At 43.6% G+C, this 23,878-nt stretch overlaps 1 protein-coding gene across 2 annotated transcripts in view; it reads left to right on the forward strand.

Moving 5' to 3' along the window:
- Positions 1–4,220: 4,220 nt before the first annotated feature.
- AHRR (aryl hydrocarbon receptor repressor) overlaps positions 4,221–23,878 on the forward strand; it is a 1,406,519-nt gene continuing 1,386,861 nt past the window's right edge. For both annotated transcript variants that reach the window (XM_069620459.1, XM_069620460.1), the window contains exons 1-2: positions 4,221–4,550; positions 6,464–6,536. In XM_069620459.1, coding sequence (XP_069476560.1) covers positions 6,475–6,536 — 62 coding nt within the window. In that variant the 5' untranslated portion in view covers positions 4,221–4,550; positions 6,464–6,474. The remainder of the gene's footprint in view (positions 4,551–6,463; positions 6,537–23,878) is intronic.

A 23,878-nucleotide genomic window follows, 5' to 3' on the forward strand; every position in this document is an offset into this window, starting at 1 on the left:
ATATGTGAGGCCACCAGGTACACCAGATGCAATTCCCCCTAGGCACCTATCTGAGCAGCCAAGGCATTCAAGGAGCGGCCTGGAACCCCCTTGGCGATTGACATATGCCAAGGCCGTCGTATCGTCCGTCCGGACAAAAACTGCCCGGTCTACCAGCAACCTCTTGAAGTACACCAGAGCTCTGAGAATGGCACACAGCTCATGCCAATGGGATGATTGAAGACTCTCCTCCGGATCCCACAACCCCTGAGCAGAGCGGACCCCTAAAGTAGCCCCCCCAGCCCCTTCCGCAGGAGTTGTTAGTAAGAGTGGTCACAGGAGGAAGGACCAGGGACACCCCAGCCCGAAGATTCGGAACCCCAAACCACTAAAGCCGGCAGACCCGCAGATCTGGTGACACCGGAATCAAAGCCTCGAAAGCTTCAGATGTTGGGAGCCAGTAGGAAAAAAGATAAGACACCAGGAGACGTAGATGAAGATGTGCCCAGGGAACTCTAAACACGCAAGAAGCCATGTGTCCCTGCAATTTCAACAATAGGCGAGCTGTGACATACTGCCTCCTGAGAACCCTACCCAGAACAGCCAGCAAGCGACGGACCCTCTCTAGGGACAGGAACACCCTCCCCATCCTGGTGCAAACCTGTGCCCCAATGAAAACTAGATCCTGAGAAGGCTCCAGGTGAGACTTCTGCCAGTACACCAGGAAACCCCAGTCCTTCAACGCCTGGCATACCAATCGGAGCTAAGCCATGACAGCCTGCCGGCAGGACGCTTCCAATCGTCCAGGTAGGGAAAAAATCTGAATGCCCTGCAGATCTAAATGTGTTCTGTAAAGTTTCCATTTTTAAGTGTTCCTTCTGGAACCAAGCAGTTCAGGGCTTTGAGGTCAAAATATAGTGATACTTCCCCAAAGGTTTGGGGACCAGGAACACCCGAGAGTAGAAACCCAGACCCTGAACAGGGAGAGGAATGGGCATGATGGCTGCCTTCAACATCAACTCAGAGAGAGCAGCGTCCATGGCCAACCTCTTGATCCGTGACCTGGGAACCACAGTCCAAACTATGCAGTGCTGGACAGTAGGAGATAGGAAATGCACTTGACAACCCCTCCAAACTGTGTCCAGAACCCAGGAGTCGGAACACTACCTTACCCATACTGCAAAAAAACTGCCGGTGTCGCCCGCCAACCGGCATGTCCAAACCGTCAGGACTTAGGCGCCGGCCCAGGACGCGAAGAGCGTGAAGGAGCCCAACACCCCTTGCTCTCCGAGAAGAATGTGATGAGGAGTGGAAAGACCTACTGGACACTGCACCAGCGCCAAAGGAAGACCTCTTGGTCAATGAAAGAGGCTTGCATCGAAGTTTGTCAGCATGTACGTCCACCCTAAAAACTTTGAGCACCTTATCCCCAAGGGAATCCCCAAAAAGCCTGGACGCATTGAAAGGAAGTTTCAGGGCAGCCACCCTCTGAGACCCATCAGTTTTCCAGTGCCTTAGGTGCACATGCCTCTGGGCAGACACACCAGCCCCCATGGCCATGGATGAATCACGCACCCCATCATAAGCCAGAATGGACAAAAGTTCAACCTGTCTCTGCATGTCCGATAGCAAAGGGGCACACTCAGAACCTTCATTGACAGCCCTCTTCAATTTCCTGAAAACCACTTAGCACTGTTTCAGCCGTGTAGGAACTGTAGACATTCGCCCTAAGGGCCAGATGTGCCCCTGCATGAACTTTCTTAAGGCTGAAATTAACCCGGCGGTCCACTGGATCCCGGACGGCCGCCTCCTCAGCAGACATAGAGGAGCGACCAACAGGCTGGTGAGGATATCGTCGACTTCAACAGGATCAGACAGCAAAGTCTCACCCTTCAATGGGTAAAGTATGCACATGAAGCGTGGCATTGCAATTTTCTCCAGGTCATGCCATTCCTGAAGGATTCTATCCCTGACATCATAAACCAATGGCAACCCCAACCTAGGGCTAAGTCTATACTGGTGAATAGAAGGGTCGCCCCGCTCCATCGGTATCAAGGACTCTGAAAACCCCATGCAATCCCCAACATGAGCCAGCACTTCCTCCTCTCCCTCTCTGTCCATGCACTTCCCTTCTGCATCAGCCAAAGAGGAACAAGAAGAGGAACAAAATTCAGTGCCAGAAGAAGAAGAGGAAGACAGGCGCCAGCTCTTGTGTCCATGTGCACGTCTCATCCCATAATGTATAAGCAGCCTCTTCAACTCCTGCCTGGATAGGGAAAAACGCCTAGCCTTCTTCTTTCTCCATCTGCAGACCACAGGAGAAGAGGGAGATGACGAGGAAGAAAAGAATGGTCACCCATCGTGTATTCACAGAAACAGGTGACCAACGGATGCCCAGGCCTCTCAAATAATGATGCAAAACTAAACGCCAACCAGCCGTTAGAGATGCCTGCCCCCTAAATAAAGGCCAGCCAACCAATAGGAACACATCACTCCCAATGGCAACCCCACTCATAGCACATGGGGCAGAGCCCACCCGCCTCCGGAGCAACGTGGAGAGAGAGACCAACACGTGCTGTAGAGCCGCTCGTAGCGTTTAGGAGGAAAACATCACCAACAGAGAGGAGCCGGCCGACTCCCGCTTCAGCCGCCAGAGTCCCCTCCCCAAAACTCTTTACCTGCACCTGGGCCCGCTTCTCCAGGACCTGGGCCGGAAAACCCTGCGCTGGCCATAGCCCCACTGAAGCAAGGCGAGGCATCCAACTCCACCGGGTCCCAAGCCCCGCAGGGAACCCGGGAGTATTGCTGCACCTGAGGAAGCCAAAGGCCCCGCCACACAGCCCCACCAGGGGGCCAGCAATCATCGCACTCTAGCGCCCCGCGCCGGGAAAAAAAAGCCCAACCTGCCAGAGGCAGGAAAAATTACACTGAGTGACATGGCTATGGGGGAGGAGTTATAGGGATAAAAAGAAATAAAAGAAGGTCCTGTGTCAGAGGCAGGGGCCTCATGAGGTAAGTACTGGGATGAGGAAGAGTGAACATGGAGGTAATGTCTCCTTGTTTACAGACTTATTATGGTGAATTGCCAAAGAAAATGAGTTCATAAGAAAGGAGAAAGAACAACTAGACACACAGCTTTAATGAAGTTCCTTAGTGGCAGCTGAGATCTGAGCGTGATCTGAAGGTCACAGGTTCGAATCCGGCAAGGCCAACTCAGCCTTTCATCCTTCCGAGGTCGATAATTTCGGTTGGGTGATATTGTATGTAAATATGGGCTCTGTAAAGCTCTTTGGATTAAGGTGCTATATAAATAACACATCATTATCATAATACTGTGGTGCTAATGGCCGGCCTGCACCGCAGGCTTCTCTAGTCTGTGGCAGCTGGCTCAAGTTTTGTTTTAGTTTTTTTTTTATTTACGCTGTTAGTACGCAGCAAGGAGCCGGGTGCAAGGAGACGAATAAAAAATATTACGAAAGAGAGTGACGTAATTTTCTCATTACAGGTCTTTAACAGCAATATTTGGCTTACAGCCATTATACAGATATTGCAGGCTTCCATGCCTTAATGTTCAAGGTTCGATGTATCATACTATTATGATTCCTCTAAAAAAGAGAACAGAAAGTATAGGGCCAGGGATCTAGGGTGACCAGATGTCCAGGTTTTTCCCGGATTGTCCGGTTTTTGGTGCTCTGACCCCTTTCTCAAGATTATGTTTCCATTGGATACTGCAGTGGTCCCGGTTTTTGGTAGTCGGTCTTTATAGCTGGCAGGCATGAATCCACAATCTGACAGAAGAAATTCTGCACTGTATAACTTAAGCTGGTGTTAGTTTGTGATAAATTAATTATAATATGTGTTTATGTTTTACAGTAACATTTAAACCCCCTTCTCCTTCAACTGCTACTGTAGTGCCTTGACAGCCACTTTACAGAGCGAGTCCTACTTTTATGTTAGTTGCCCTGTCCTGATTTTTTACTTTTTAAATCTGGTCAGCCTACAGGAATCGCGGTTGTTCGGTCGCTGAAAGACACATTAAATTGTAAGTTGAATGAAAAAAATGCAGCTATGTTTCAAGACAGGCTGATGGTTTTCCCATTCCAAGTTTCAAACATTGCGCTAGTTTCCTCGCCGGTCCGTGGCTCTCCTGCGCCCTCTGCTGTCTAGAGCCCACCATGCAGCGGCCAAAGATAAACAGAGGATCGCGTGCGAGCAGCCTGCGGTTGTCATTCACTCTGGAATCCGTCACCTGAATTACAAGGAAGTGAGAGCGACTCATTCGAGTATTGAAAAAAAAGGCAAGCACCCGCAGTGAGATCAGCAGGGCGCAGTGATAACAGCCTTAGACACAGTCCCGGCCAGGCCAAGCTAGCAGAGAGAGGAACACCCGAGCTGCAGCCAACACTGGAATTCCTTCCCACGGGCACCCGCTACGTCCCAGGGCAGCAGTACACCCTCTCCAGCGGGGCACGTGTATTGATGATATACACATCGTTCTTTTAGGCATTGGGATATGCGGCTGCCCATTTCGTGAAGCAAACGTTGGACTCTTGACTGCGAATTCACTTTGGGTAAGTAGATTAAGTTGTCTTTAAGCAACTTAATACATAGACAAGTGCTTTGCATGACAAATTAGCCCTTTGGGAAATGAAAGAAGTAAAATGTCTGAGAGAGCCGGTTGTTGGCATTGCTCACACTTATTGTATATCTTCATGAATACGTGTTTTCTATCCCCACATACAACACATTAACCGAAGTATATCGGTTCACTTCTTCGAATGATTTCCACTTTAAATGCAAAATAGAATCGCTTATAGAAGTAGACGGTGCTAAGTAAATATATGTAGTAATAAGCATCTTCTAAAGGCATTGGCCGACAATGTGTGGTGCCTTATAGGACACTTTAACTTATAGCATAGCATTTAGTGTATAGCATGCAAGCACAAAAAGACACTCACTGGGACCAGGTCCCCTTCTTTTTTGTATTGTTTTATCTTTGTTTTTAGAAATAGATTATTTGCATGTAATTTTCACTTTATATCTCAACCTGTACCAGGTGTCCTTCAGTTTGCTCACAACTAAGCAGCATCTATGAAGTGTCAAGGGTCTGGTGTCTATATTGTATACGACGTTATGGCCAATCTGGTAGGCCTCACTATGGACGGTGTATGCTAAATAAATACGTACACCTGCGTACTTATAACTAAACATAATTTCATGAAGTTAAAGACCCCCTTAAAGCGACTTTCTTATGGCAATCGTGTCTCAGGGGCATAACTATGGAGTCCAAAATATAAACCCCCTGAGTCTGAATTTTTGACTACCTGATTATGGTCCCTTCCATAGGAAAGGCTCCTATAGAATAACGTATGACCATTGCTCTCGTGGACCAACTGCACCAAATTTTGACAGGAATGATTGATGTGTTGACAACTACAAATAAGCGGTATCGCAGGCATGTGTGCATTATATATTGGGGATTGTGTTGGACTTGTGAATTCTTTTCTATAATTCACGGGAGTTGAATAACTCCCCTGAATTATGATTTTCAACTAATGGGAAGCATATGATATTAAACCGGCCAATTGGGCACTTTTAATGCCTTAAACACTTCAAATAATAAACACAAATCGTGATTTTCAATCCCCGAAAGTTGCTGTCGATTGAGACACATGGTGCGCTGGCGATTGCAGGGAGCACCTATCGACATGGACCACTTTACTCCTGCCCTAATAACATTTATTCATATCCATTTTTGCAGAACTTTTTGGTGAATTAAGGATTTCGATGATTGTAAATCCAAGATATTGTTTAACATCTAACATGCCAAAAATCATAACATCTAAACATTGTGTTATGTCCGGTAATCACAGGATTTGGTGACATTTACAAACCCCTCGGCCTCGTGGTTTATCATTGTCACCAGAACCCCTCCATGACGTTATTGGTCCGATGGCTCCTATGTATCCTCTGCCAAACACGTGCACAAACGGACATACATTTGAAATATGGGAACCGTTAGGCAAAACTCTTGAACTTGTTTTCAGTCAAATACTGTTATATGTATTGATAGCAAACAGTGTTTTCAGAACGTTTTTCCAATTACAACTGTCACTTGTGAGCTGTGCTAAGGAAAAGACGAGGTGGTGGCGGGGAGGGGGACACACACTTATCAGTAGGCTGCATTACTTTTTAATTAAACAGTTGAATGAGGTTTAATACATTAGCGGTACAATATATTACAAATAACTGAAGTGTGACACTTCACTTTTTCATTGCGAGGTGCGAACGTAGCAGTACTGTCTTCTGCGTGATGGGTTGAAGACTAAACTGCGTTGTTTGTGTCAGCGGCGACCTTCTCCTTGTCAGCGTTGTGCGCACTTGGCGTAAATGCGTAGGTCCCTGCAGCCCCTCGCGCGAGGCTGAAAGCGCGCGCTTTCCAGGCCTGGCTTCTGAACATGCACCTGTTACGTCTGCTTTCCAGGTTACCACACGATGATCCCTCCGGGGGAGTGCATGTACGCGGGGAGGAAGCGGAGAAAGCCGGCCCAGAAACAGTTAAGTGACACGCTCTTTTCGTAGTTTCTTTCTGTGCAGTTGTAAGACTCGTGGCAGCGGCTTGACGGATTAGAACTGATAAAAGCGGCTCGTTTTTGTGCCTTGTCAGAAGGCGTGCCCCTAACTGCTAACTCAGCAAAGAGAAAAAAAGGAGAAAACAGCCGGCTTCTGGAGGAAGTGATGGGAGCGTTTGCGATCTTGCAGGGGGCGGAGGGGGGCGGTGGGGGAAGAAGGGGGAGGGGAGAAGGGTTTGGGTGAGAGGGGTGTGTGGGGGTAGCGCTACAGTGCTGGGCCAGAATAAGGAATAGTTTCCAGATGCCCGAAAGCACTCTGCAAAAGACATAGCTTTAATACGTTGATCCCATCAACGTAATGCAGACAATTTTAGGAATTTTCCATTCGCCCCTCAATGAAACCCAGCTCCTGGAGTTTCCAATGAGATGCCAAACTTCTCCAAGCATGTTCTACTAGCCGCGTGCACACCGCATGCAGCTGAAATAGCATAACATAGCCCAGCAGAGCAGACAAATCTTAGTACACAATAGCATAGTGTAGCATAGGCTTTGGGCGGGAGGATAACTCATGGGCAGCGAGCTCGCCTTGGAAGCAAGACGACGTGGAGCGCCATAGTTCGATCACCTGTTTATTAAGCGCTTTATAAATAACCAATTACAATTACAACCGAGCATAGTCTAGCATGACCTAAAATAATCTACCGTAACACAGTGGCATGACGCAAAGCAGGGTGCCTTCAAATTTTGGTGAAGGGCCTCAGAGATTGGCAGGGCTTGCTTTAGGCCCTGGCGACCTGGGCAGTCCCCGTGCCACACCAGCTTGGGTAAGTCTTTCAAGGAATCCTGCAAGATGGTTTGGTGGGTGAAGGCAACCTATTGAAAGGAAATGTGCCCACTCTCACCAGCAGGAGAGCGGGGCACATTTCCTTTTAATAGGGCGCTAATTCTAAACCAGCATGGGGCAGCCTTTGAAAGGTTGCCCCATGCTGGTTTAGCATTGACGCCCTATTAAAGGGATTAACTCCCTGCTCCAGCAAGGGAGTGGGGAGTTGGCCACTTAAAAAGAATGACCAGGGGTTAGGGGTGGGATGGTCGGGGTGCCACATTCTTTTTCCTGGCCCCAGGCCATGCCAGAGCTCAGGCCGGCCCTGGAGATTGGTGCCACCCATAGAAATGTATTGGCATTGAGCCTATCGCTTCCCTTCCCGAGCGTAAGCCCCCCCTAGCAAGAGGGGGTGCATGAGGGCCCCAATCCTAGCATAGCATAACAGCATGATATAACGTAGGATAGAACAACATAAGCTTGCACTTTAGTTTTATGCAACTCAAACTAGCACTGCTTGTATCCTGGTCATTTGGATGAGTGAAATCTGTGACCTGCAGGTTACATGCATATTTCAGCAGAAGATGCATTCATCTACTGAGCTATTTTACAGTCTTATGCAATAGTTTTCATGCGAGAACAACCCCACTCGCCTAAAACTTAAACTAATACAACAGATGCACTGCAGTAGAGGTCCAGGTGTTTGCCATTATAATTTTTGTCAAATGATTGTTCATTATATTTGAAAATCATTATCACCACAGCAATAATTCTCCTCTGCGCCAACCAAGATCACCACGATTGCTAATCAATGGTATTTTGTGAGTGTTATATCCCATGGGTGTCCCGGGTTATTCTTTAATTGTGAGCTCTTCCCTCAGGGTTTGGCCTTCCTAAACTGTGTAGACCTACTGACAAACAGCCATGAAATAAATACAACCCTCTAGGGAAAAAAGCTCGGAACACCTTTTGCTGAGATAAAGTTTAACTTTCAAAAAGAAAAATACATGTCAGCAGGGGCATTCACACCCTACTAAGTATGTTCCTATGGTTAAGCTGTACACCTCTGCATTGATTAAAATTCAAAATATAAGTAGATATCTTGAGATATTTAAGGGTGCTGTTCGGGAGAAAAACACAGCTCTGACACAAGTAAGTCATTACAATATCAAAAACAATAACGGTATACTCTGTTGATGGACACTCCCGTCCCCTGCACACCTATAGTACTATCTATAAAGACAGTCAATACTTTGATACAATAATGTATTCGGTTTGTCAATGGACTGTTTTCTTTGATTTATTCTTTAAGCACAATGTTCAAGACTACCAAATCTTTTTTCTTTTTTTTATTATTCAACAATCACATTAGTGTTCAATTAAAAAAATAAAACAATTCAAACATAAAATGTGCTTAGCACGTTTCGGGAGAATCCCTTCTTCATGAGCTAATTAATCTTTCTTTCAAGAATTTCTAGTAAAGAATACATTGGGATATATTCATAAATGATTCTATTCTTACGGGGTTACAATTTGTGTATACGTTTGTCTGTATTTTATATAGAATGCAAGAATTCTTCACCTGGCTAGACTATGCCTTGTGCCTGCTTCCGGTGGATTTTCATGCATCACAGTCTGTGAATCTTCATTGTTCTCTTCCTTTAATAGAAGCGATAACTAGCCATGAGGGGTGCCCCCCTCACTTACACAGCGGTTAATTATGTCTTAGCTTAGAGTACGGGATAACACTTACCTATTCAGGTATATTTCCATGTGAGGTTATCCCAGTGAATTATAATTATAATTTCTTAATTCCCATTTCAGGCATCGACCTGTGGAAGTAGGTGTAAAATAAATGTGTTTTAAATTCTAAGAACATTGTGGATGATGCTCAAAATAAAAGATTGTTATATGGCACACTCACATGGGTGTGGGTATCTAGTCAAGGTTCCACTCCTTGCTGGCGTGGTTGTTGATTCACTCCCATCACGTGTTCTAGGTGGGTACAGAGTTTTCTGTGATTTTTTTCTGGGGAGATCTATTGAAACAAATCCAAAAAGTTGTGGTCAAAAGGATGAACGTCTATTAAACCTCATCTATTTCCTAAGTGGGTGGGCTTAGAATCGCAGCCACCTGACAAGGTTGTCAATAACTTACTTAGTAAGAGCTTAGACCGCATCTCTTGGTTTCCTTCCAGTGCTGTGTTTGTGTTCCAAAATGGCCGCTATTTTTATCACATTATGTTCGTGACGTGATCACATGATGATGATGTCATCACATGTGTTGTTATATGTGACGTCATGCGTCCTAGCGCTGTATCGCGGTTCTCTTATTCAGGATTCAGGATTCCTGTTTATATTTACATTTTGAGGTTTATTAACTGTGCAACCATGTGTCCATACACCGTTCTGTTGTGTTAACTACACACTAAATGTGTTCAGATTGGATTTTCTCTAGGGGACTGATAAATGTTTAACCTTAAATGGTTTCTGTCCTTAGTGTCAAAATAAAGATTTTTTGATGTCAATCATATGTATAATCAGTATTATTCAGAAAGTCCGAATTCTCACTATTAAAAGTAGTGCCTAGGGAGCCAGGCATATGGCATTTGCCTGTTTAGGTTCCTAATTCTTTGTAATTTCATATTTACAATCTAGAATGTCATAGATTTTAGATTGTATTTGCTGTCTCAGTGATCATAAGTAATGGGATTACTTGTGTTTTCCTAACCTTTTCTTCAGAACATATACAGATCATTTTGATTGATTATAAAATTCAAACTGTGCGATTCAACTTTCACAATGGTTATGGTGATAATATTTATATATTCCAATTTTCAAATTACATGTGTTGTCATGTTGTCCCATTTCAGAGAGATCATCGAATATGGAAATCACTTCTATTGAGTTAGTTATCACAGGTACATGATGTTTTTTCCACAATGTATTGGTGATCATACTTAAGTATTCCAATTTCCAAAATACATTCATTGTCCCGTTTTCCCACTTCAAACATATCATCAAATATGAAAGTCACTTCTATTTAGTTAATTATCACAGCTACATCATTTTCTTCCACATAGAGAAACTCCAATGTCCAGTATTTCATTGGCATTCTAAAAAATCAAAGCATAGAGGATCTGTCAACATCGACAAAAAATCACTGAGGCCAATATTTTCAGCTCCACCCTTATAGCATGATTTCAAATCTAATAAAAATGGTGCTAATGTGAATTCCTCATTCATTCCCTTTGAATCTAATCTGTCTATTTATGGATTCAGAACATCTCTCTTTTTAACATCAGGTTGTTCAGGTTACTCCCTCCGGTGATGATTTGATCGTTTACAAAATTACAAATTGCAGTTGTGATACAGTATGTCTCATTGTTGTAAATTGTCTGGATACGGGCTATTTTTCATTCTTTGTGCGAATATTAGATTTGTATTCAGTTAAGTGTTTCTTTGTTTTGCGTGATGTTTGGCCTATGCACAGTTTACCACATGGACAAAGGAGTCCATTGATCACATTTTTTGAATCACAAGTTGCACAATCTCTTAGCATTATCTTTTTGCCTGTATTTGGATGCCTGATATGATATCCTTTCTGGATGTAATTACCCTGTCCTCAATGTAGACACAGGAAAGTTCCCTCTTTTGGTCATGATAAGAATGGTTGATTTGACTTCTTTATTATTTCTGCTTTCACCAAGCTGTATTTCAAATGTCTTCTTCTTATGCATGCCACCATTGGTGGGTTTGGAAAAAGTTTTTTAAGCTGTGGGTCTAATTTTGTTATTTTCCAATTCTTCTTTCTTAATTCAATTTATTTGATTGCTCTGTCTTGAGTGTTTCATAATGTGAATTAATTCAGGTGCATTGATCTGTATTTTAGGTGCTAGGAGTGTGTCTCTATTTTTAGACATGCATCTCATATTTGCTTTTGCCAGTATTCCATCTGGGTAACCCATATCTTTAAATCTATTGGATCACTCACCTGTCGCTTCAATTTCTTTGTTTTCCTTGGATACAATTCTCTTGATTATCAATTACTGGCTTAAGGGCAGATTATCCTTCAAATGCTGTGGGTGGAAACCCTTGTAATGTAGGGTGTTGTTAACATTCGTGTTTTTGCGATATACAGAGGTTTCTAAGTTGTTGTTTTCAAAGGTGATGACCGCATCCAGAAAGTGGATTTCTGGATTCCCTATCTCTAGGGTGAATTTTATTCTTGTGTGACATGTATTCAAGTAGTCAAAGAACTGTTCAAGTTCTGTTCTTGTGCCTTTCCAAATACCAAATCTATCATCTATAAATCTTTTCCATGTTAGTAGTTTCTTTGACCAGAGTGTATGTTCTAGTACATATTTCGGTTCGAATACATGCAAAAACAAGTTTGCATAAACTGGGGCCATGGCAGAGCCCATTGAGGTGCCTGAAATGTGTAAGTATTGATATTTTCCAAATCTGAAGTAGTTATTATATAAGATGATTTTCGTCAGCTCTATGGTAAAAGTTTTGTCAACTTGGAAATCATCTTCTCTGAGTAATGCCCATTCTAGTGCTTCCAGTCCATCCCCATGTGGGATGGACATGTAGAGGATTTGCATGTCTAGTGTAAATAGAATCAAGTCTTGTGGAAGTTCAGTCGGATTCTTTAGTGTATTAAGAAAATGTGTGGTATCTCTCAAATATGTAGATGTTTTCTGGAAAATGGCTTGGAGTAATTTGTCATTATACTTTGCCAGTCTGTCAAAGATGCTGTCTGTTGCTGCTAATTGTCGGTATTAACATCTCTGGCCTGGCATCCGCCAGAAATACCGGTGCATCATGAGTCCTCGGGCATGCGCACATGCCCCTGCCAGAAATAGTAATACCAGCGTGACGGGCTTACAGGTGCCAGAATCAATCCGCCAGTATTGCCGGCATAAATGTTCCAGTAATGCCGATAACAGCTCCCAAACTACTGAAATAACCGGCATTGGAATTACCGGCACTGGTATTACTGGCCCATCCAATTTCCTAATATGCTGGTAATACCTTTATGCCGGTATTACCAGCGCAGGTTTCCGGCATTGCCGGTATTTTTATTGCTGGTATTACCATTGCTGTTAATTCCAGATATGGTGATATCAGTGCCGGTAATTCTGTAAAATGTGTTCCGGCAAATTCAAACTTTGCCGGACCGGTAAAAGTGCAGTTAAATACTATTACCAGCACTTTTACTATATACAGGCAATCCCCCCCAGAATGCAGTTAGATGAGAAAAATGAAAATACAGGACTGGGCATGATGTCTGCAATGACATGGAGATATCGGTCAACCCTGTTCAAAGCACACGCCTGCCATTTTTGGTAACTGTTTGGCCCGAGGTGTTGCAAAAAAGTGACAGGAGTTATTGTGGTTGTGGGAGAGACCGCTGTGAAACCCTGGTATATTTGCATGTGATAATATCACTGGAATAAATATAGTCTTTGAAACGATATTTATCACTTGGTGTCAAAAAGCACCTGACACATATTCGAGCACTGGTTTAATGTATTAATTTAGCCCCAAGCCTAGGATAATTGGGGAAAATATGCTGAATGGTGTTTAGGGAGCCATTAGGAATACATATTGTTAAAAAAATGTTATTTTCCCAGCTGTTTTATCAGTGGATACCAGTTTATGGAGTATATGTCTTGCAGGGAAATGGAGAGGCCTATTAGACAATGGTGCTAGGCCATCAGGGAGGATGGTAATATGGGCAGTAGGGAGTATGTGCCAGAACTAAATATGTAGCAGATCATGCAATGATCTCATCTGATGTGATGATAGTGTTTCTAACAGGCAGGACACTGCTGTGTGTGTTGTGGCCCATGTGTTTAGTGTGAGTGTGTTACCGGCCGAGCAGTGAATCTTTTAGTTGGGTTTGGAGTGGTAGCTTTTGGGCTGTTAAAGAGTCAATTTATAGAAGTATAAAAGTAGAACGAACCAGTGCATTATAAGATGTTTTGGTCAATCATTAACATTTAGTGATATGCATATCCTCTTGTGTGGTTAAAGGTTTTTAAGATGTACATTTAATTCCGTATTTTCTGTATGTAATAGTTAAAACATTGCATTATTTGTGTTAAACTGTCACCAAATGTATATAAATATATATTTTATTTTAATCTACTTGTGTTACTGACAATTCAATGAGGCTTCGTTGTGGGAAATTGATTCTTGCCTTCATTAGACACCTCTGCCCACAACATGGAAAATCTAACTCAGCCGGTGGTCAGTTGTCCTGCAATTAAGCCTGCTGGAAAGTTCACTGAGGCTTTGTTGAAATGTTAGATATACAATCTAATGCAAAAATGTGCATGCTGAGACTGTTCATACACTGATTATTGTCTCCTATTGACATGTCTTATGCTTGTGCTTTGTGTGAATCATATCAGTAAGACTGCTATTGCAAAGGTATTTCCACTCAATGATAAATATTTTTGCTCTGCGCTGTTGTTTTATAAAATTAGAAATACATTTCATAAATAGTTAAACTCATTATTTTTGTGAACAATTTATTCAATTTATTGTGTACATGACTTTAAAAGTAAACCGTAGATTAATCTAATAAAATTAAACAATATCGAAGTAACATTCAAACACTTTCATTTTACAATGCAGATTTACAATATTGGGTCAGTGCAATAATTAATGAGATCTGATTGCCCGGTAAAAAACTTGCCCAAAAATGACCACACTCAAGGGTTGCCAAATTCTTCACAAATTTACCAAAGTAACACATTCACAGAGATGATACACTTGGCATAGTACAAATATGTGTGTTAAAGTTTCTATTTGCCCAAACCTTTTGCAAAAGGAACATGTTTGTTCCTCCCTAGGACTGCAACAACGGGCACCCAGGATTTCTTGAGTCAGGTGTAAATAAAAGCAGAAATACACATAAGCTCATGCAACTGGATGAAATGGAAACACTTTGATATAAGGCTGTGTCTTAAAATAGGGAAAGTGATTAACATACTTTGAACAACTGGCCCACAATTCAGAATGAAAATGATTATGAATTGTGTTAAATAATAAATTAAGTTCAGACATAAGAGAATTATACACACTTGAACACAAGCTTGCAAAAAAGCGTAACCAACATGACAGTTATATAGAAAACAAAGAAACTAACCCTAATGTAAACCATATTCCCTGAATCGGCACAGTTGCTGGAAGATTTAATAAAGATTTCTAAATCTTGCCTTTTAACAAACTGGGGTGTTTGTTGGTGATATTTAACGACCATTTAGAGCCATAAAGAAGAAAAGGCACTCATCCCTACCTATACACCATTTACATTGGTAGGTATTAAAACCCTCAATGTTGACATTGGAATCTTTTCTTAAGGCATAACATAGGTGATAGAACTTTGAACTTCTCAAAGATTTGTGATTCCATATTATACAAGTAATTTATCTGAGAGCCTAAATACTTAATGTGTGATAAACATAACTTTATTTAGCTTGAAAACCATAAAAGCACCATTTTATCACAATAAAACACAAACATATTAAGACCAGCAATCAACCATTACATACAACACTCGGCACATTTAAAATCAGACAAAAATATTGTACAATCCAAAATCCTCATCATTACAAACTAAAATCCGTTGACCAATATATCTACGCACTGTTACTTTGCATTTTTTGCTTGTAAGAGGATTCAATTCAGCACTACAGCTAAGTTAACGCCTAGTCTAGAATACTGAATGAAAACCCTTATTGATATATCTTTAGGTCCAGTTCATGCGTTCTGGATGACTACCCCTGTATAACACCCCTCTCTTGGAATCCCCCTGACCCCACTGAGCCAAGAAGTAGTTCTGTTTTGCAAGTTTAAAAGGTTTATTTGATAATTTAAAATATATATATATCACGCTTTATAATAAATTAATAATTGAATAGCACACTTAATCTGATATGATAAATATTAACAATGGAGAATCTGGCACTAACACGCTTCTCTATAATCAATAAGGAGTTGACATGAAATGGATAAGGTAGCACACTGGTAAATAGGAACAAAAGTATAATGTGGTAGAGGATGCTTTATGAAAGCTCAGGTGGATGCAATATTCAATGAATGCAGTACAGAAAATACTCAATATGATTTCAACTAAACAATGTAATCACTTTTCTCTGGCAATCCCCTCCCCCCCTTGATGCAAGGCAAGGAAATGGAAGGAAACACACAGTTCTCAGAAATGCAATCAATGTAAATCAGTTGAATCCCCCCCAAGCTTAGACAACAGAAGTTTAAAACACAGATAGGAGTTTTGAAAACACAGGCCCAAATGCTTTGATATGTGCTAGCAATGGATGAGAAATATGCTGGAAATGCTTTTTAATTCCCTTTCAGAGGTTCAGGGTGAGTGGTATCTAGTTAATATTAGTCCCGGCTCACACTAGCAATGATGCAGGGATAGTTAGCAGGTTAAACGAATTTCTGGCAAATGGAAGGCAAGCAGCAGCAGCTTTTACATGTGAAGAAATTTGCAAATCACGGTAAAATTCGCGGATGCGCCGAGCGCTATTACAGAGGAACCACAAGGACTATCTCTATCGTTTTGGGGTCCTAGGAAAGCCTAGGATCTCAGCTTCAAAATGAAAGTTACTGCAAGTCTCTAGCACAAACGGTTGCGGAGATATGAACGATTGAATAAAGGTCGTTTTTCAGATTTGAAATTTTAAACGCACACTTTTTCAGCTTTAAAAATGATGGCAGGATAACACAATTGCTAAGCTGCAGTTTTACTTAGGTTAAAAATGGATTGAATTATATTATTTTAACTAAGAGATTGGTTCTACACAGTTTTACTATGTACTCACACTATATTCTTGAATTAAATGGGCCTCGTCACGGATCTGGTCAGGGTTTTAAACTGGACTCTGGTCTGGTCTGGTCTGGCCTCTGCACTTCACAGTGATCTGGGTCAGCTCTCTCTGCTGGTCTGGGTCTCTCTGGGTACAGCACTGCTTTCTCTCTGGTCTGGTCTCTTAGTTCTGGATAGATTGAAGTCTCTAGTTTGGCTCTCTGGAGGTTTGATGGAGGTAAAGTATGGATTTTTCCGGCAGAGCTTCCAGCGGCAGATGGATTTTGAAGGTCCCTATCTGTCCTGTCTGTCTGCTTTTATGTGTTTAGAATGTGGGTGTGTTCTAGCATCACTGACCCTACCTCTCTCTCAGCTTCTAATTGGTCAAACTTCCATTTATCATTTGATTGGGGAATGAACTGTGAGTCAGAGGGATGTCATTTTATGGGTTGCAGATAGGACACTCCTCTGTCAGATTGCACACATTCTATATTTGATAATAAAAGACATATTTTACAGTTACACAGTTGCTTGAAATTACATATACATGGTGTGGCTGAATTTAGCCATGTCTCTGTCCAAATCTGCTCTTTCTAGGAGCTTGCATTCAGAGATGGCACATAATGGACTTTTTAACTGATTTTTCAATTTCTGACATGGACCCAACTTTACATACATGTGCGCAGGGAGTAGGGACATTAACTGATGAAGTTTCAGATTTTTAACATGCACACATTTAGAGTAATATCCACTTTTCCGCTGACACCCCCCTGTACATACCACCGGTTCTAAAAACCTCTTAAACTGTGGGCAGAAAAATCACAAGAATTATGGTATCATTTATAAAATTTTCACATGTCCGCACCATGAGTTATTCATCTTTTTAAAGTTATGTTCTGGCTCCAAAGGGGTGTGGTTTACCCTCAGCATAAGGTTGAATTTCTGGTTTTTCCAGTTCTGCCAAGCCAGCTTGCTCTCACAGGCAGTGCTCCTCCCCTTTCCTCAGGAGGAAGCCACTTTTTACGACCATTTACGACTCCTGCCAATAAAACCTTTGCCTGAGCCAGGACAGGGCTTTGTTCACTTTCCTGCAGAGCACAGGTAATTCAATTATCAGATAGATGGCATATCCTTAGTGTGAGCAGCAAAAGGGCAGCTAGGCCTGGGAACACAGCTGTGACTCAAGTTTCACTCCTGATGGGGTAGTTGCCAGGCAGAATTCAGTTCCTTAAGCCAGGTTTCAGATAAAATGTCACTTTTTGTTCCCCAGTTCCTGCATTCAAATAAAACTAAACATTTTTACATATGCAGCTAGAATGCTGATTCTAAGTGCAAAACTATGGCATTTCAACAGTTACAAAGGCATGTGACACCAACATAGGTCACTCATTTAATCTAAACATTTTCGATTTTAGTGTCTTTAAATCCAGTGCAACCTAAACTGCTGACTCCATAGCTCAGCCAGTTTTGTTATAAGCATTGTTCTGGGCTCTTCATTTCCCAGATTTTGTAGGCACACAAAACTCCATTCTACCAAATGTCTGCTGGTGTTCAGTGAATATTTTGCACATATTGCAATGTTTGAAATAGGCACTTTGGCTTGCCTTCAGAGAAACACAGGGTGGTTTTAAACTGCCGGCTTTTGGATAGTGGTGAGTACTGGTACTGCACCCATTTTTGGGATTTAAGAAATGAATTCCCCACAATTCTAGGTTGCATTTGGGAATCAGCATTTCCATTCCCAATGGTTTCAGACTACTGTGCGGGTAGTCCAATGGTGGTTTTAAAGCGCTTTGAAGCTAACCGGCGCTACTGTTTTTCCTTTGGCAACCCATTTCCCTCATGGCAACCCGGCCTTTCATTCTCGCACTGGTGGGTGGCAAGTGAGGCAACCATTTTAGTGTGCGCACAAACTGCGCAGCTTTCCTGGATTTCGGCGCACATGTGGGTTTTCCGCCATCTTGAATTTTCTAAGCCCACAGCACCAAATGTTGTGGCATGATAGCTTAAACGTGGGTCAGGACACCCAACAAGCCCCCCCCCACGTGACTGCCCCTTGAATTTGAGTCGATGGGGAGTCGCGTGCACAAGGGTTTTGACCCATGCACCGGTCTGTTCGCATAATCTTCTTCCTCTTCTGTAGATGGCACAGTTCAGCATCTTCTTCTCCATCCGGTACTGATCGATGGTTCTCCTCGCCGGTCCTGATGGGAATATTGGGCGGTCCACTGGGCCCATTGAATCTTCGTTCCCGGTCTCCGGATCGCCCTCCTCGGCCCGTCTTCAGGTTTTCTTTCTCCTAGGACGACAAAGGAAGAGCGGCAATACCTACTCATAGACGTTTTTTTTTTTTTTCCACCACTGTTGAGATAGTGGGGCAGCATATGCATTTTATCATAACGAAACATTACATTCTTATTTTAATAAAAACAGTATGACTAAGAGACAGTTTCATACAAATCACAGTATGTTAGAGACTAGATGTGGTATGTTTTATGATTGGAACTGAATTAGTCTGATACAGTACCCGCTAGGATTCCAGAGGATTCCTCCAGTTGTTGCAGAGTGTGCCTGGGATGGCAACATTTCAACTGGTTTATGTGGACCCACTTGTCTTCCCCCGCTGCCAAAGGACCTTTGGGGATGTGGATCTTGTAGGCCACAGGGGAGATCTTATCGACGATCTCAAAGGGTCCTTTCCATGTAGGCAAAAATTTGCGCTGCTTGGCCTGGTTCCTTTGGAAGTTGTATAGATAGACCCGGTCGCCCACTTGATATTCCTTCCTATAAGTTTTCAGGTCATAGTGGGTCTTCATGCTATCAGCTGATCTTTCTAGATTCCGCTGAGCATAAGCAAAAGCATGTTGGAGGTGTTTCCTTAAATTCTCCACATACTCATGAGTAGTGGAGGCATTTATCAGTGTCTGCTCTTGGGTCCTGTAGAGCAAATGCTGAGGAAGCACCATCTTGCGCCCAGTCATCAACTCAAATGGTGACATTTTGGTTGCAGATGAAGGGGTAGATCTGATGGCCATTAGGACCATAGGTAATCGGATATCCCAACTTGGCCCAGAATCTGCCACAAACTTCTTTAATATGCTCACAATGGTTCGGTTATATCTCTCTACTGCCCCAGAAGAAGCTGGTCTATAAGCAATATGCAGCTTTCTCTTGACTCCCAGTATCTCCCACATCTTTGTCATTACTTCACTGGTGAAGTGGCTACCTCTGTCTGACTCAATCCTTTGAGGTAGACCAAAACGGGAAAAGATGTGGTTAATCATCAAGGCAGCTGCCGTTTCTGCCTTGCAGTTTGGGGCTGGGAGACATTCCACCCACTTGGTGAACAAGCATGTCACAGTCAACATGTACTTATTCCCCCTAGCCGAGCGAATCACAGGGCCTACAAAGTCGATTTGTAAATCTGACCATGGCAGTGTCATCCCCCTCTTTTGGAGAGGCGCACGGTGTGTGAGGGATGATGGCTGAAACTGTGCACACACAAGACACCCCTTCAAGTATTGGTCGAGGTCCTGCCCCATGTGTGGCCAGTATGCAACCTCTCTTAAGATTTCCAATGTTGTGTGAAACCCCCTATGACCGGCGGTGGCCGCATCATGGGCGTGACTTAACATCAGGCTTCGGAATGAGGTAGGAACCACCCACTGATCGTGGTCAGCTTTGGATTTCCTTACCAACAAACCGTCTTGGATCCGGAACATTTTTGGACATTTCATCAACACTCTTAGGTCCTCTTTCCCAATGTAATCGGTATCCGTCAGGGGAAAGTTCTCAGGGTCCTCAAGGTGCTGGTAAAATTTACCAATTATTGGATCCCCCTTCTGAGCAGTAATCAAATCAGCATCAGGGGTCTCCTTACTCCATTGTGCAATTGAAAGGTCGTTGTGAGCATTTGTCTGGGACCTAGTGATGGCAGTGACCTGGATTTCCCCCAACAGGGACTCAATCTCAATTAGATCCCCTTGGATGGCCCCGGTTTTGGCCAGCTGATCAGCTAAGTCATTTCCAGTTTTGTCTGGTCCCTCTACTTTGGAATGACCCTTGATCTTTTTCCAATAGATGGTCATCTCATTCGATGTGACCAGATCATCAATGTTTTGGATCAACTTCCCATGTTTCAAGGGTTTGTTGTTAGCACATAACATGCCTCTGGTTTTCCAATTAACCAGGTGCTCCACGAACCCGTTCCGTACATAATCCGAATCTGTGATTATGACCAGTTCGTGGAGTTGATGCTGGACAGCAGTGAGGATGGCATGATGCACAGCCATCAATTCTGCCACCTGACTACTTCGGGGACCAATTTTGTATCCAGCGGAGGGTTCTGGGGACTCATTCACCCATGCATTCCCTACGCCAGCCACCAGTTCTTTCTCCCCGTCGTTGTCAACATGGTAAGAGCATCCATCCACATAGACAGTGGGCATTCCCTCACACTTGTCTTCTTCAAATACTTTGTGTGGGGAATTAAGGTATGCCTCCATGTTGTCCTTTATTTTTAGACTTTCGTCCTCGAGACAGTTTTCTCTGGCACAATCATGCAAGTCAGCCAGACCTTGCGCGAGGGGACTCTTCTTGTTTTGGCCATATCTGACCTCCACAGCAAAGCCTTGCATTGACAGAATCCAGGAAGTAATTCGGGAATTACTCACATTTCCGGCCCGGATTCTGTCACTTTGGAGATATTGCAGAGGCTGGTGTGGAGTCTCCACTATGATATGTTCCCCCTGGATAAACGGGCGGTAATTCTTCAATGCCCACACCGTTGCCAGGAGTGCCTTCTCACAATCGTTGAATTTTTCCTCCACAGAGGATAAAGTTTTGCTCGCATAGGAGATTACTTTATTGACCTTGTCATGCTTTTGATATAATACTGCCGTCAAGCACGCATTAGAGAACCCTGTCTCCAGGAAGAACTCCTTGTTTCTGACCGGGTAAGCTAGGCAAGGCGCTTGTGAGAGGCTTCTTTTGAGTTGTTTTACTGCCTCGGCTTGTTCTGGACCCCATTCCCACTTGACCCCCCCTTCAGGAGATGAATCAGGGGTCTGGTGATCTCTGCGTAGCCCTCAATGAACTTTCTGCTGTAATTAGTCAGTCCAAGGAGGCTCCTTAATTCCCGCAGAGTTGTGGGGTCTTTCAGTTTCTGAAGTGCTTCCACTTTCTTTTCCTGGGGACAAAGACCCTGAGGAGTAATCTCATGCCCCAAGAAATTAACACGGGTTTTACACCACTGTGCTTTCTGAAAGGAAAGTTTTGCTCCGGCGGCCCTCAACTGTGTCAGAACATAACGGATCTCCGCTATATGTTCCTCCAGAGATGAACTTTTGATGAGGACATCATCTACATAAGCCAGGTTACCCCTCGCACCCAGGTCGGGCATGGCCTTATGTAGGAAAATATTGAATTCATTGCCGGAGTTGAGGTATCCGAAGGGAGTCCGGGTCCATGTGTACTGCTGGCCCCCAAAGGTAAAAGCCAGCTTGTATTGGTCCTCCCTACTGACAGGCACAGTCCAGTATCCATTGGTCAGGTCTATTGCAGTGAATACCTGTGACCCCTGGATCTGGGCCAGCCCTTGGTCAATGTAGGGCAGAGGCCATCGGGAAGTATGGACCCGTTTGTTGAGCTCCCTGAGGTCGGCGCAGAGTCTCCACTGGCCGTTTGGCTTCAATATCCCCAGCACCGGATTATTGAAGGTGCTGTGGACTGGACGGATTATTCCCCGGGACTCAAGGTTCTTAATTATTTCAGTAAGGGACTCCATTGATGCGAGAGGCAAGCGATATTGCTTCACAAACACAGGAGTCATGCCAGGGTCCGTGGGGATTGTTGTTGTGTGGATGTCAGTGCGACCACAGTCATATGAGTCTACCGCAAAGAGATCTTGGAAATCCAAGAAAACTTGTTTCAACTTTTGCTTTTGTTCCAGAGTCACACAGGCATCAGCTAGGTTGACTCTCTCTTCCACCATCTGCCTGAAGCCTGGAAAGACTTCTGGTTTGGCTATTTCAGCGGCCTCCTCCAGCTGGGTGGAGAAGTCCCTGGTCAGAGTGCTGATTTGGACTGGAGGCTTCAGGTGGGAAAGGCAGCCCTCATGGACCTGGAAAATCACCTCATCCCTCCTGAAGTCACAAGTCACATCTTCCTTACCATAGGGGCAGGAAGTGTACACCAGGAAGTTCCCCCCATGCCGGGTAAAAATCCTGTCTGGTGTTGTATTGTCCTCACTGTCACTGTCAAAACAGTCCTTGGGGATTGGTCCTAACAGTTCATTTCTAAGATCAATGGAGAAATGTCGGTCATCAACCGCCATTCCAATAATGGTGCCTGCGGCTAGAGTAATACTCTTTAAGTCGCTGTTATCCACCTCTATTGGAATGGTGTCATGTTCTATGTTGACTAATGGTGTTGGGTTTACCCCCAACCCTTGCTGTTGGAGAGAAGCATTTGGATGTATGTAAGCATCAGGGTTTTTCAACTCTTGTCCTCTTTTAACTTTCACTTCCAGGGAGAATTGTCGGGTCCTTTCTGGGATGGTGACTTCCTCTTTAGTCTGAATTTCAACTGCATAAGGTAGCAATTGAGCTGACCTAAATGCTTTTTCTGGATCATCAAAGCCCATGGGATTATCCGCTAATCGGGACCAAGCTTTGAAGTTTATTAGGTCCAAACTAATGGCAAAGCGATTGAGAATGTCACTGCCTAAGTAAAAGGCGGCAGGGACGTCTCGCACGACCCAACAATTGTGGACTATGCTCTTGTTGCCAATGGAGATTTTGAGCATACACCTGCTTGGCAGGAGATGTTTGGAATTAGGTGCTTCCAGGTCCATTTCCCATTTGTCTATCAGTTTGAAGGTGGGAATGGCTGGATCTTTTGGGAGTTGGCGGAACATGGCTTCGCTGATGAAGCTCTTACCGTTGTTCACACACACTCGAGCGAGAACAGAGTCCTTCCCATCATTTAACTGAACAGGGATGAACAACTGCTCTCCAATTTGCTGAATATCAGCCAGGCTCTGAGCTGATTTCACCTCTTTCTGGACTATAGGAGTGGGAGTTTCAGATTGTGGATTGGTATAGAATTTCAGAGTGTTTCCTTCCAGCGTGGAATACCACTTTAGACTGGAAGGAAGGTTGATTTTCAGAAATAGAGAGGACCCCCCATCACCAGTCTGTTGTCCTACTGCTATTACTGTCACGTCTGGAATCTGGTTGTTCTGGAAGTGAAACTCTACTTGGTCAGATTTTTGTTCAACCATGTGGCAGGTGCCGTTTAAACTAACATGGTTGACACTCTGTTTTAATTTTATGGGTCGGCTAGTCTGGGTCCAGAGGACCTTGTTTACGCAATCAATTAGGGGTGACAACCTTCTCAGGAGGTCATTCCCTAGTAAACAAGGGGTGCCCTCTGGGGTCACAACTATAACCGGGTGTTTCAGCTTGTGTCGCCCAATTTTAATGTCCAAATCTGCAGTCCCCTCAACGGGAATTTCCTTCCCGTCAAAGTTCTGTAGTTGTCCCGGAAGAGAGGTGAGAGGAATTTGGTAATTCTCTCCCCTTCCTGCATTCAGTTCGTCAAAGGCCCTTCTGGACAGAAGGGTAGCTTGAGATCCAGTGTCCACCAGTGCCGAGATTGT

The sequence above is a fragment of the Ambystoma mexicanum genome, chromosome 5q (assembly GCF_040938575.1).
Source record: "Ambystoma mexicanum isolate Mex_15411 chromosome 5q, UKY_AmexF1_1, whole genome shotgun sequence".
NCBI lineage: Eukaryota > Metazoa > Chordata > Amphibia > Caudata > Ambystomatidae > Ambystoma > Ambystoma mexicanum.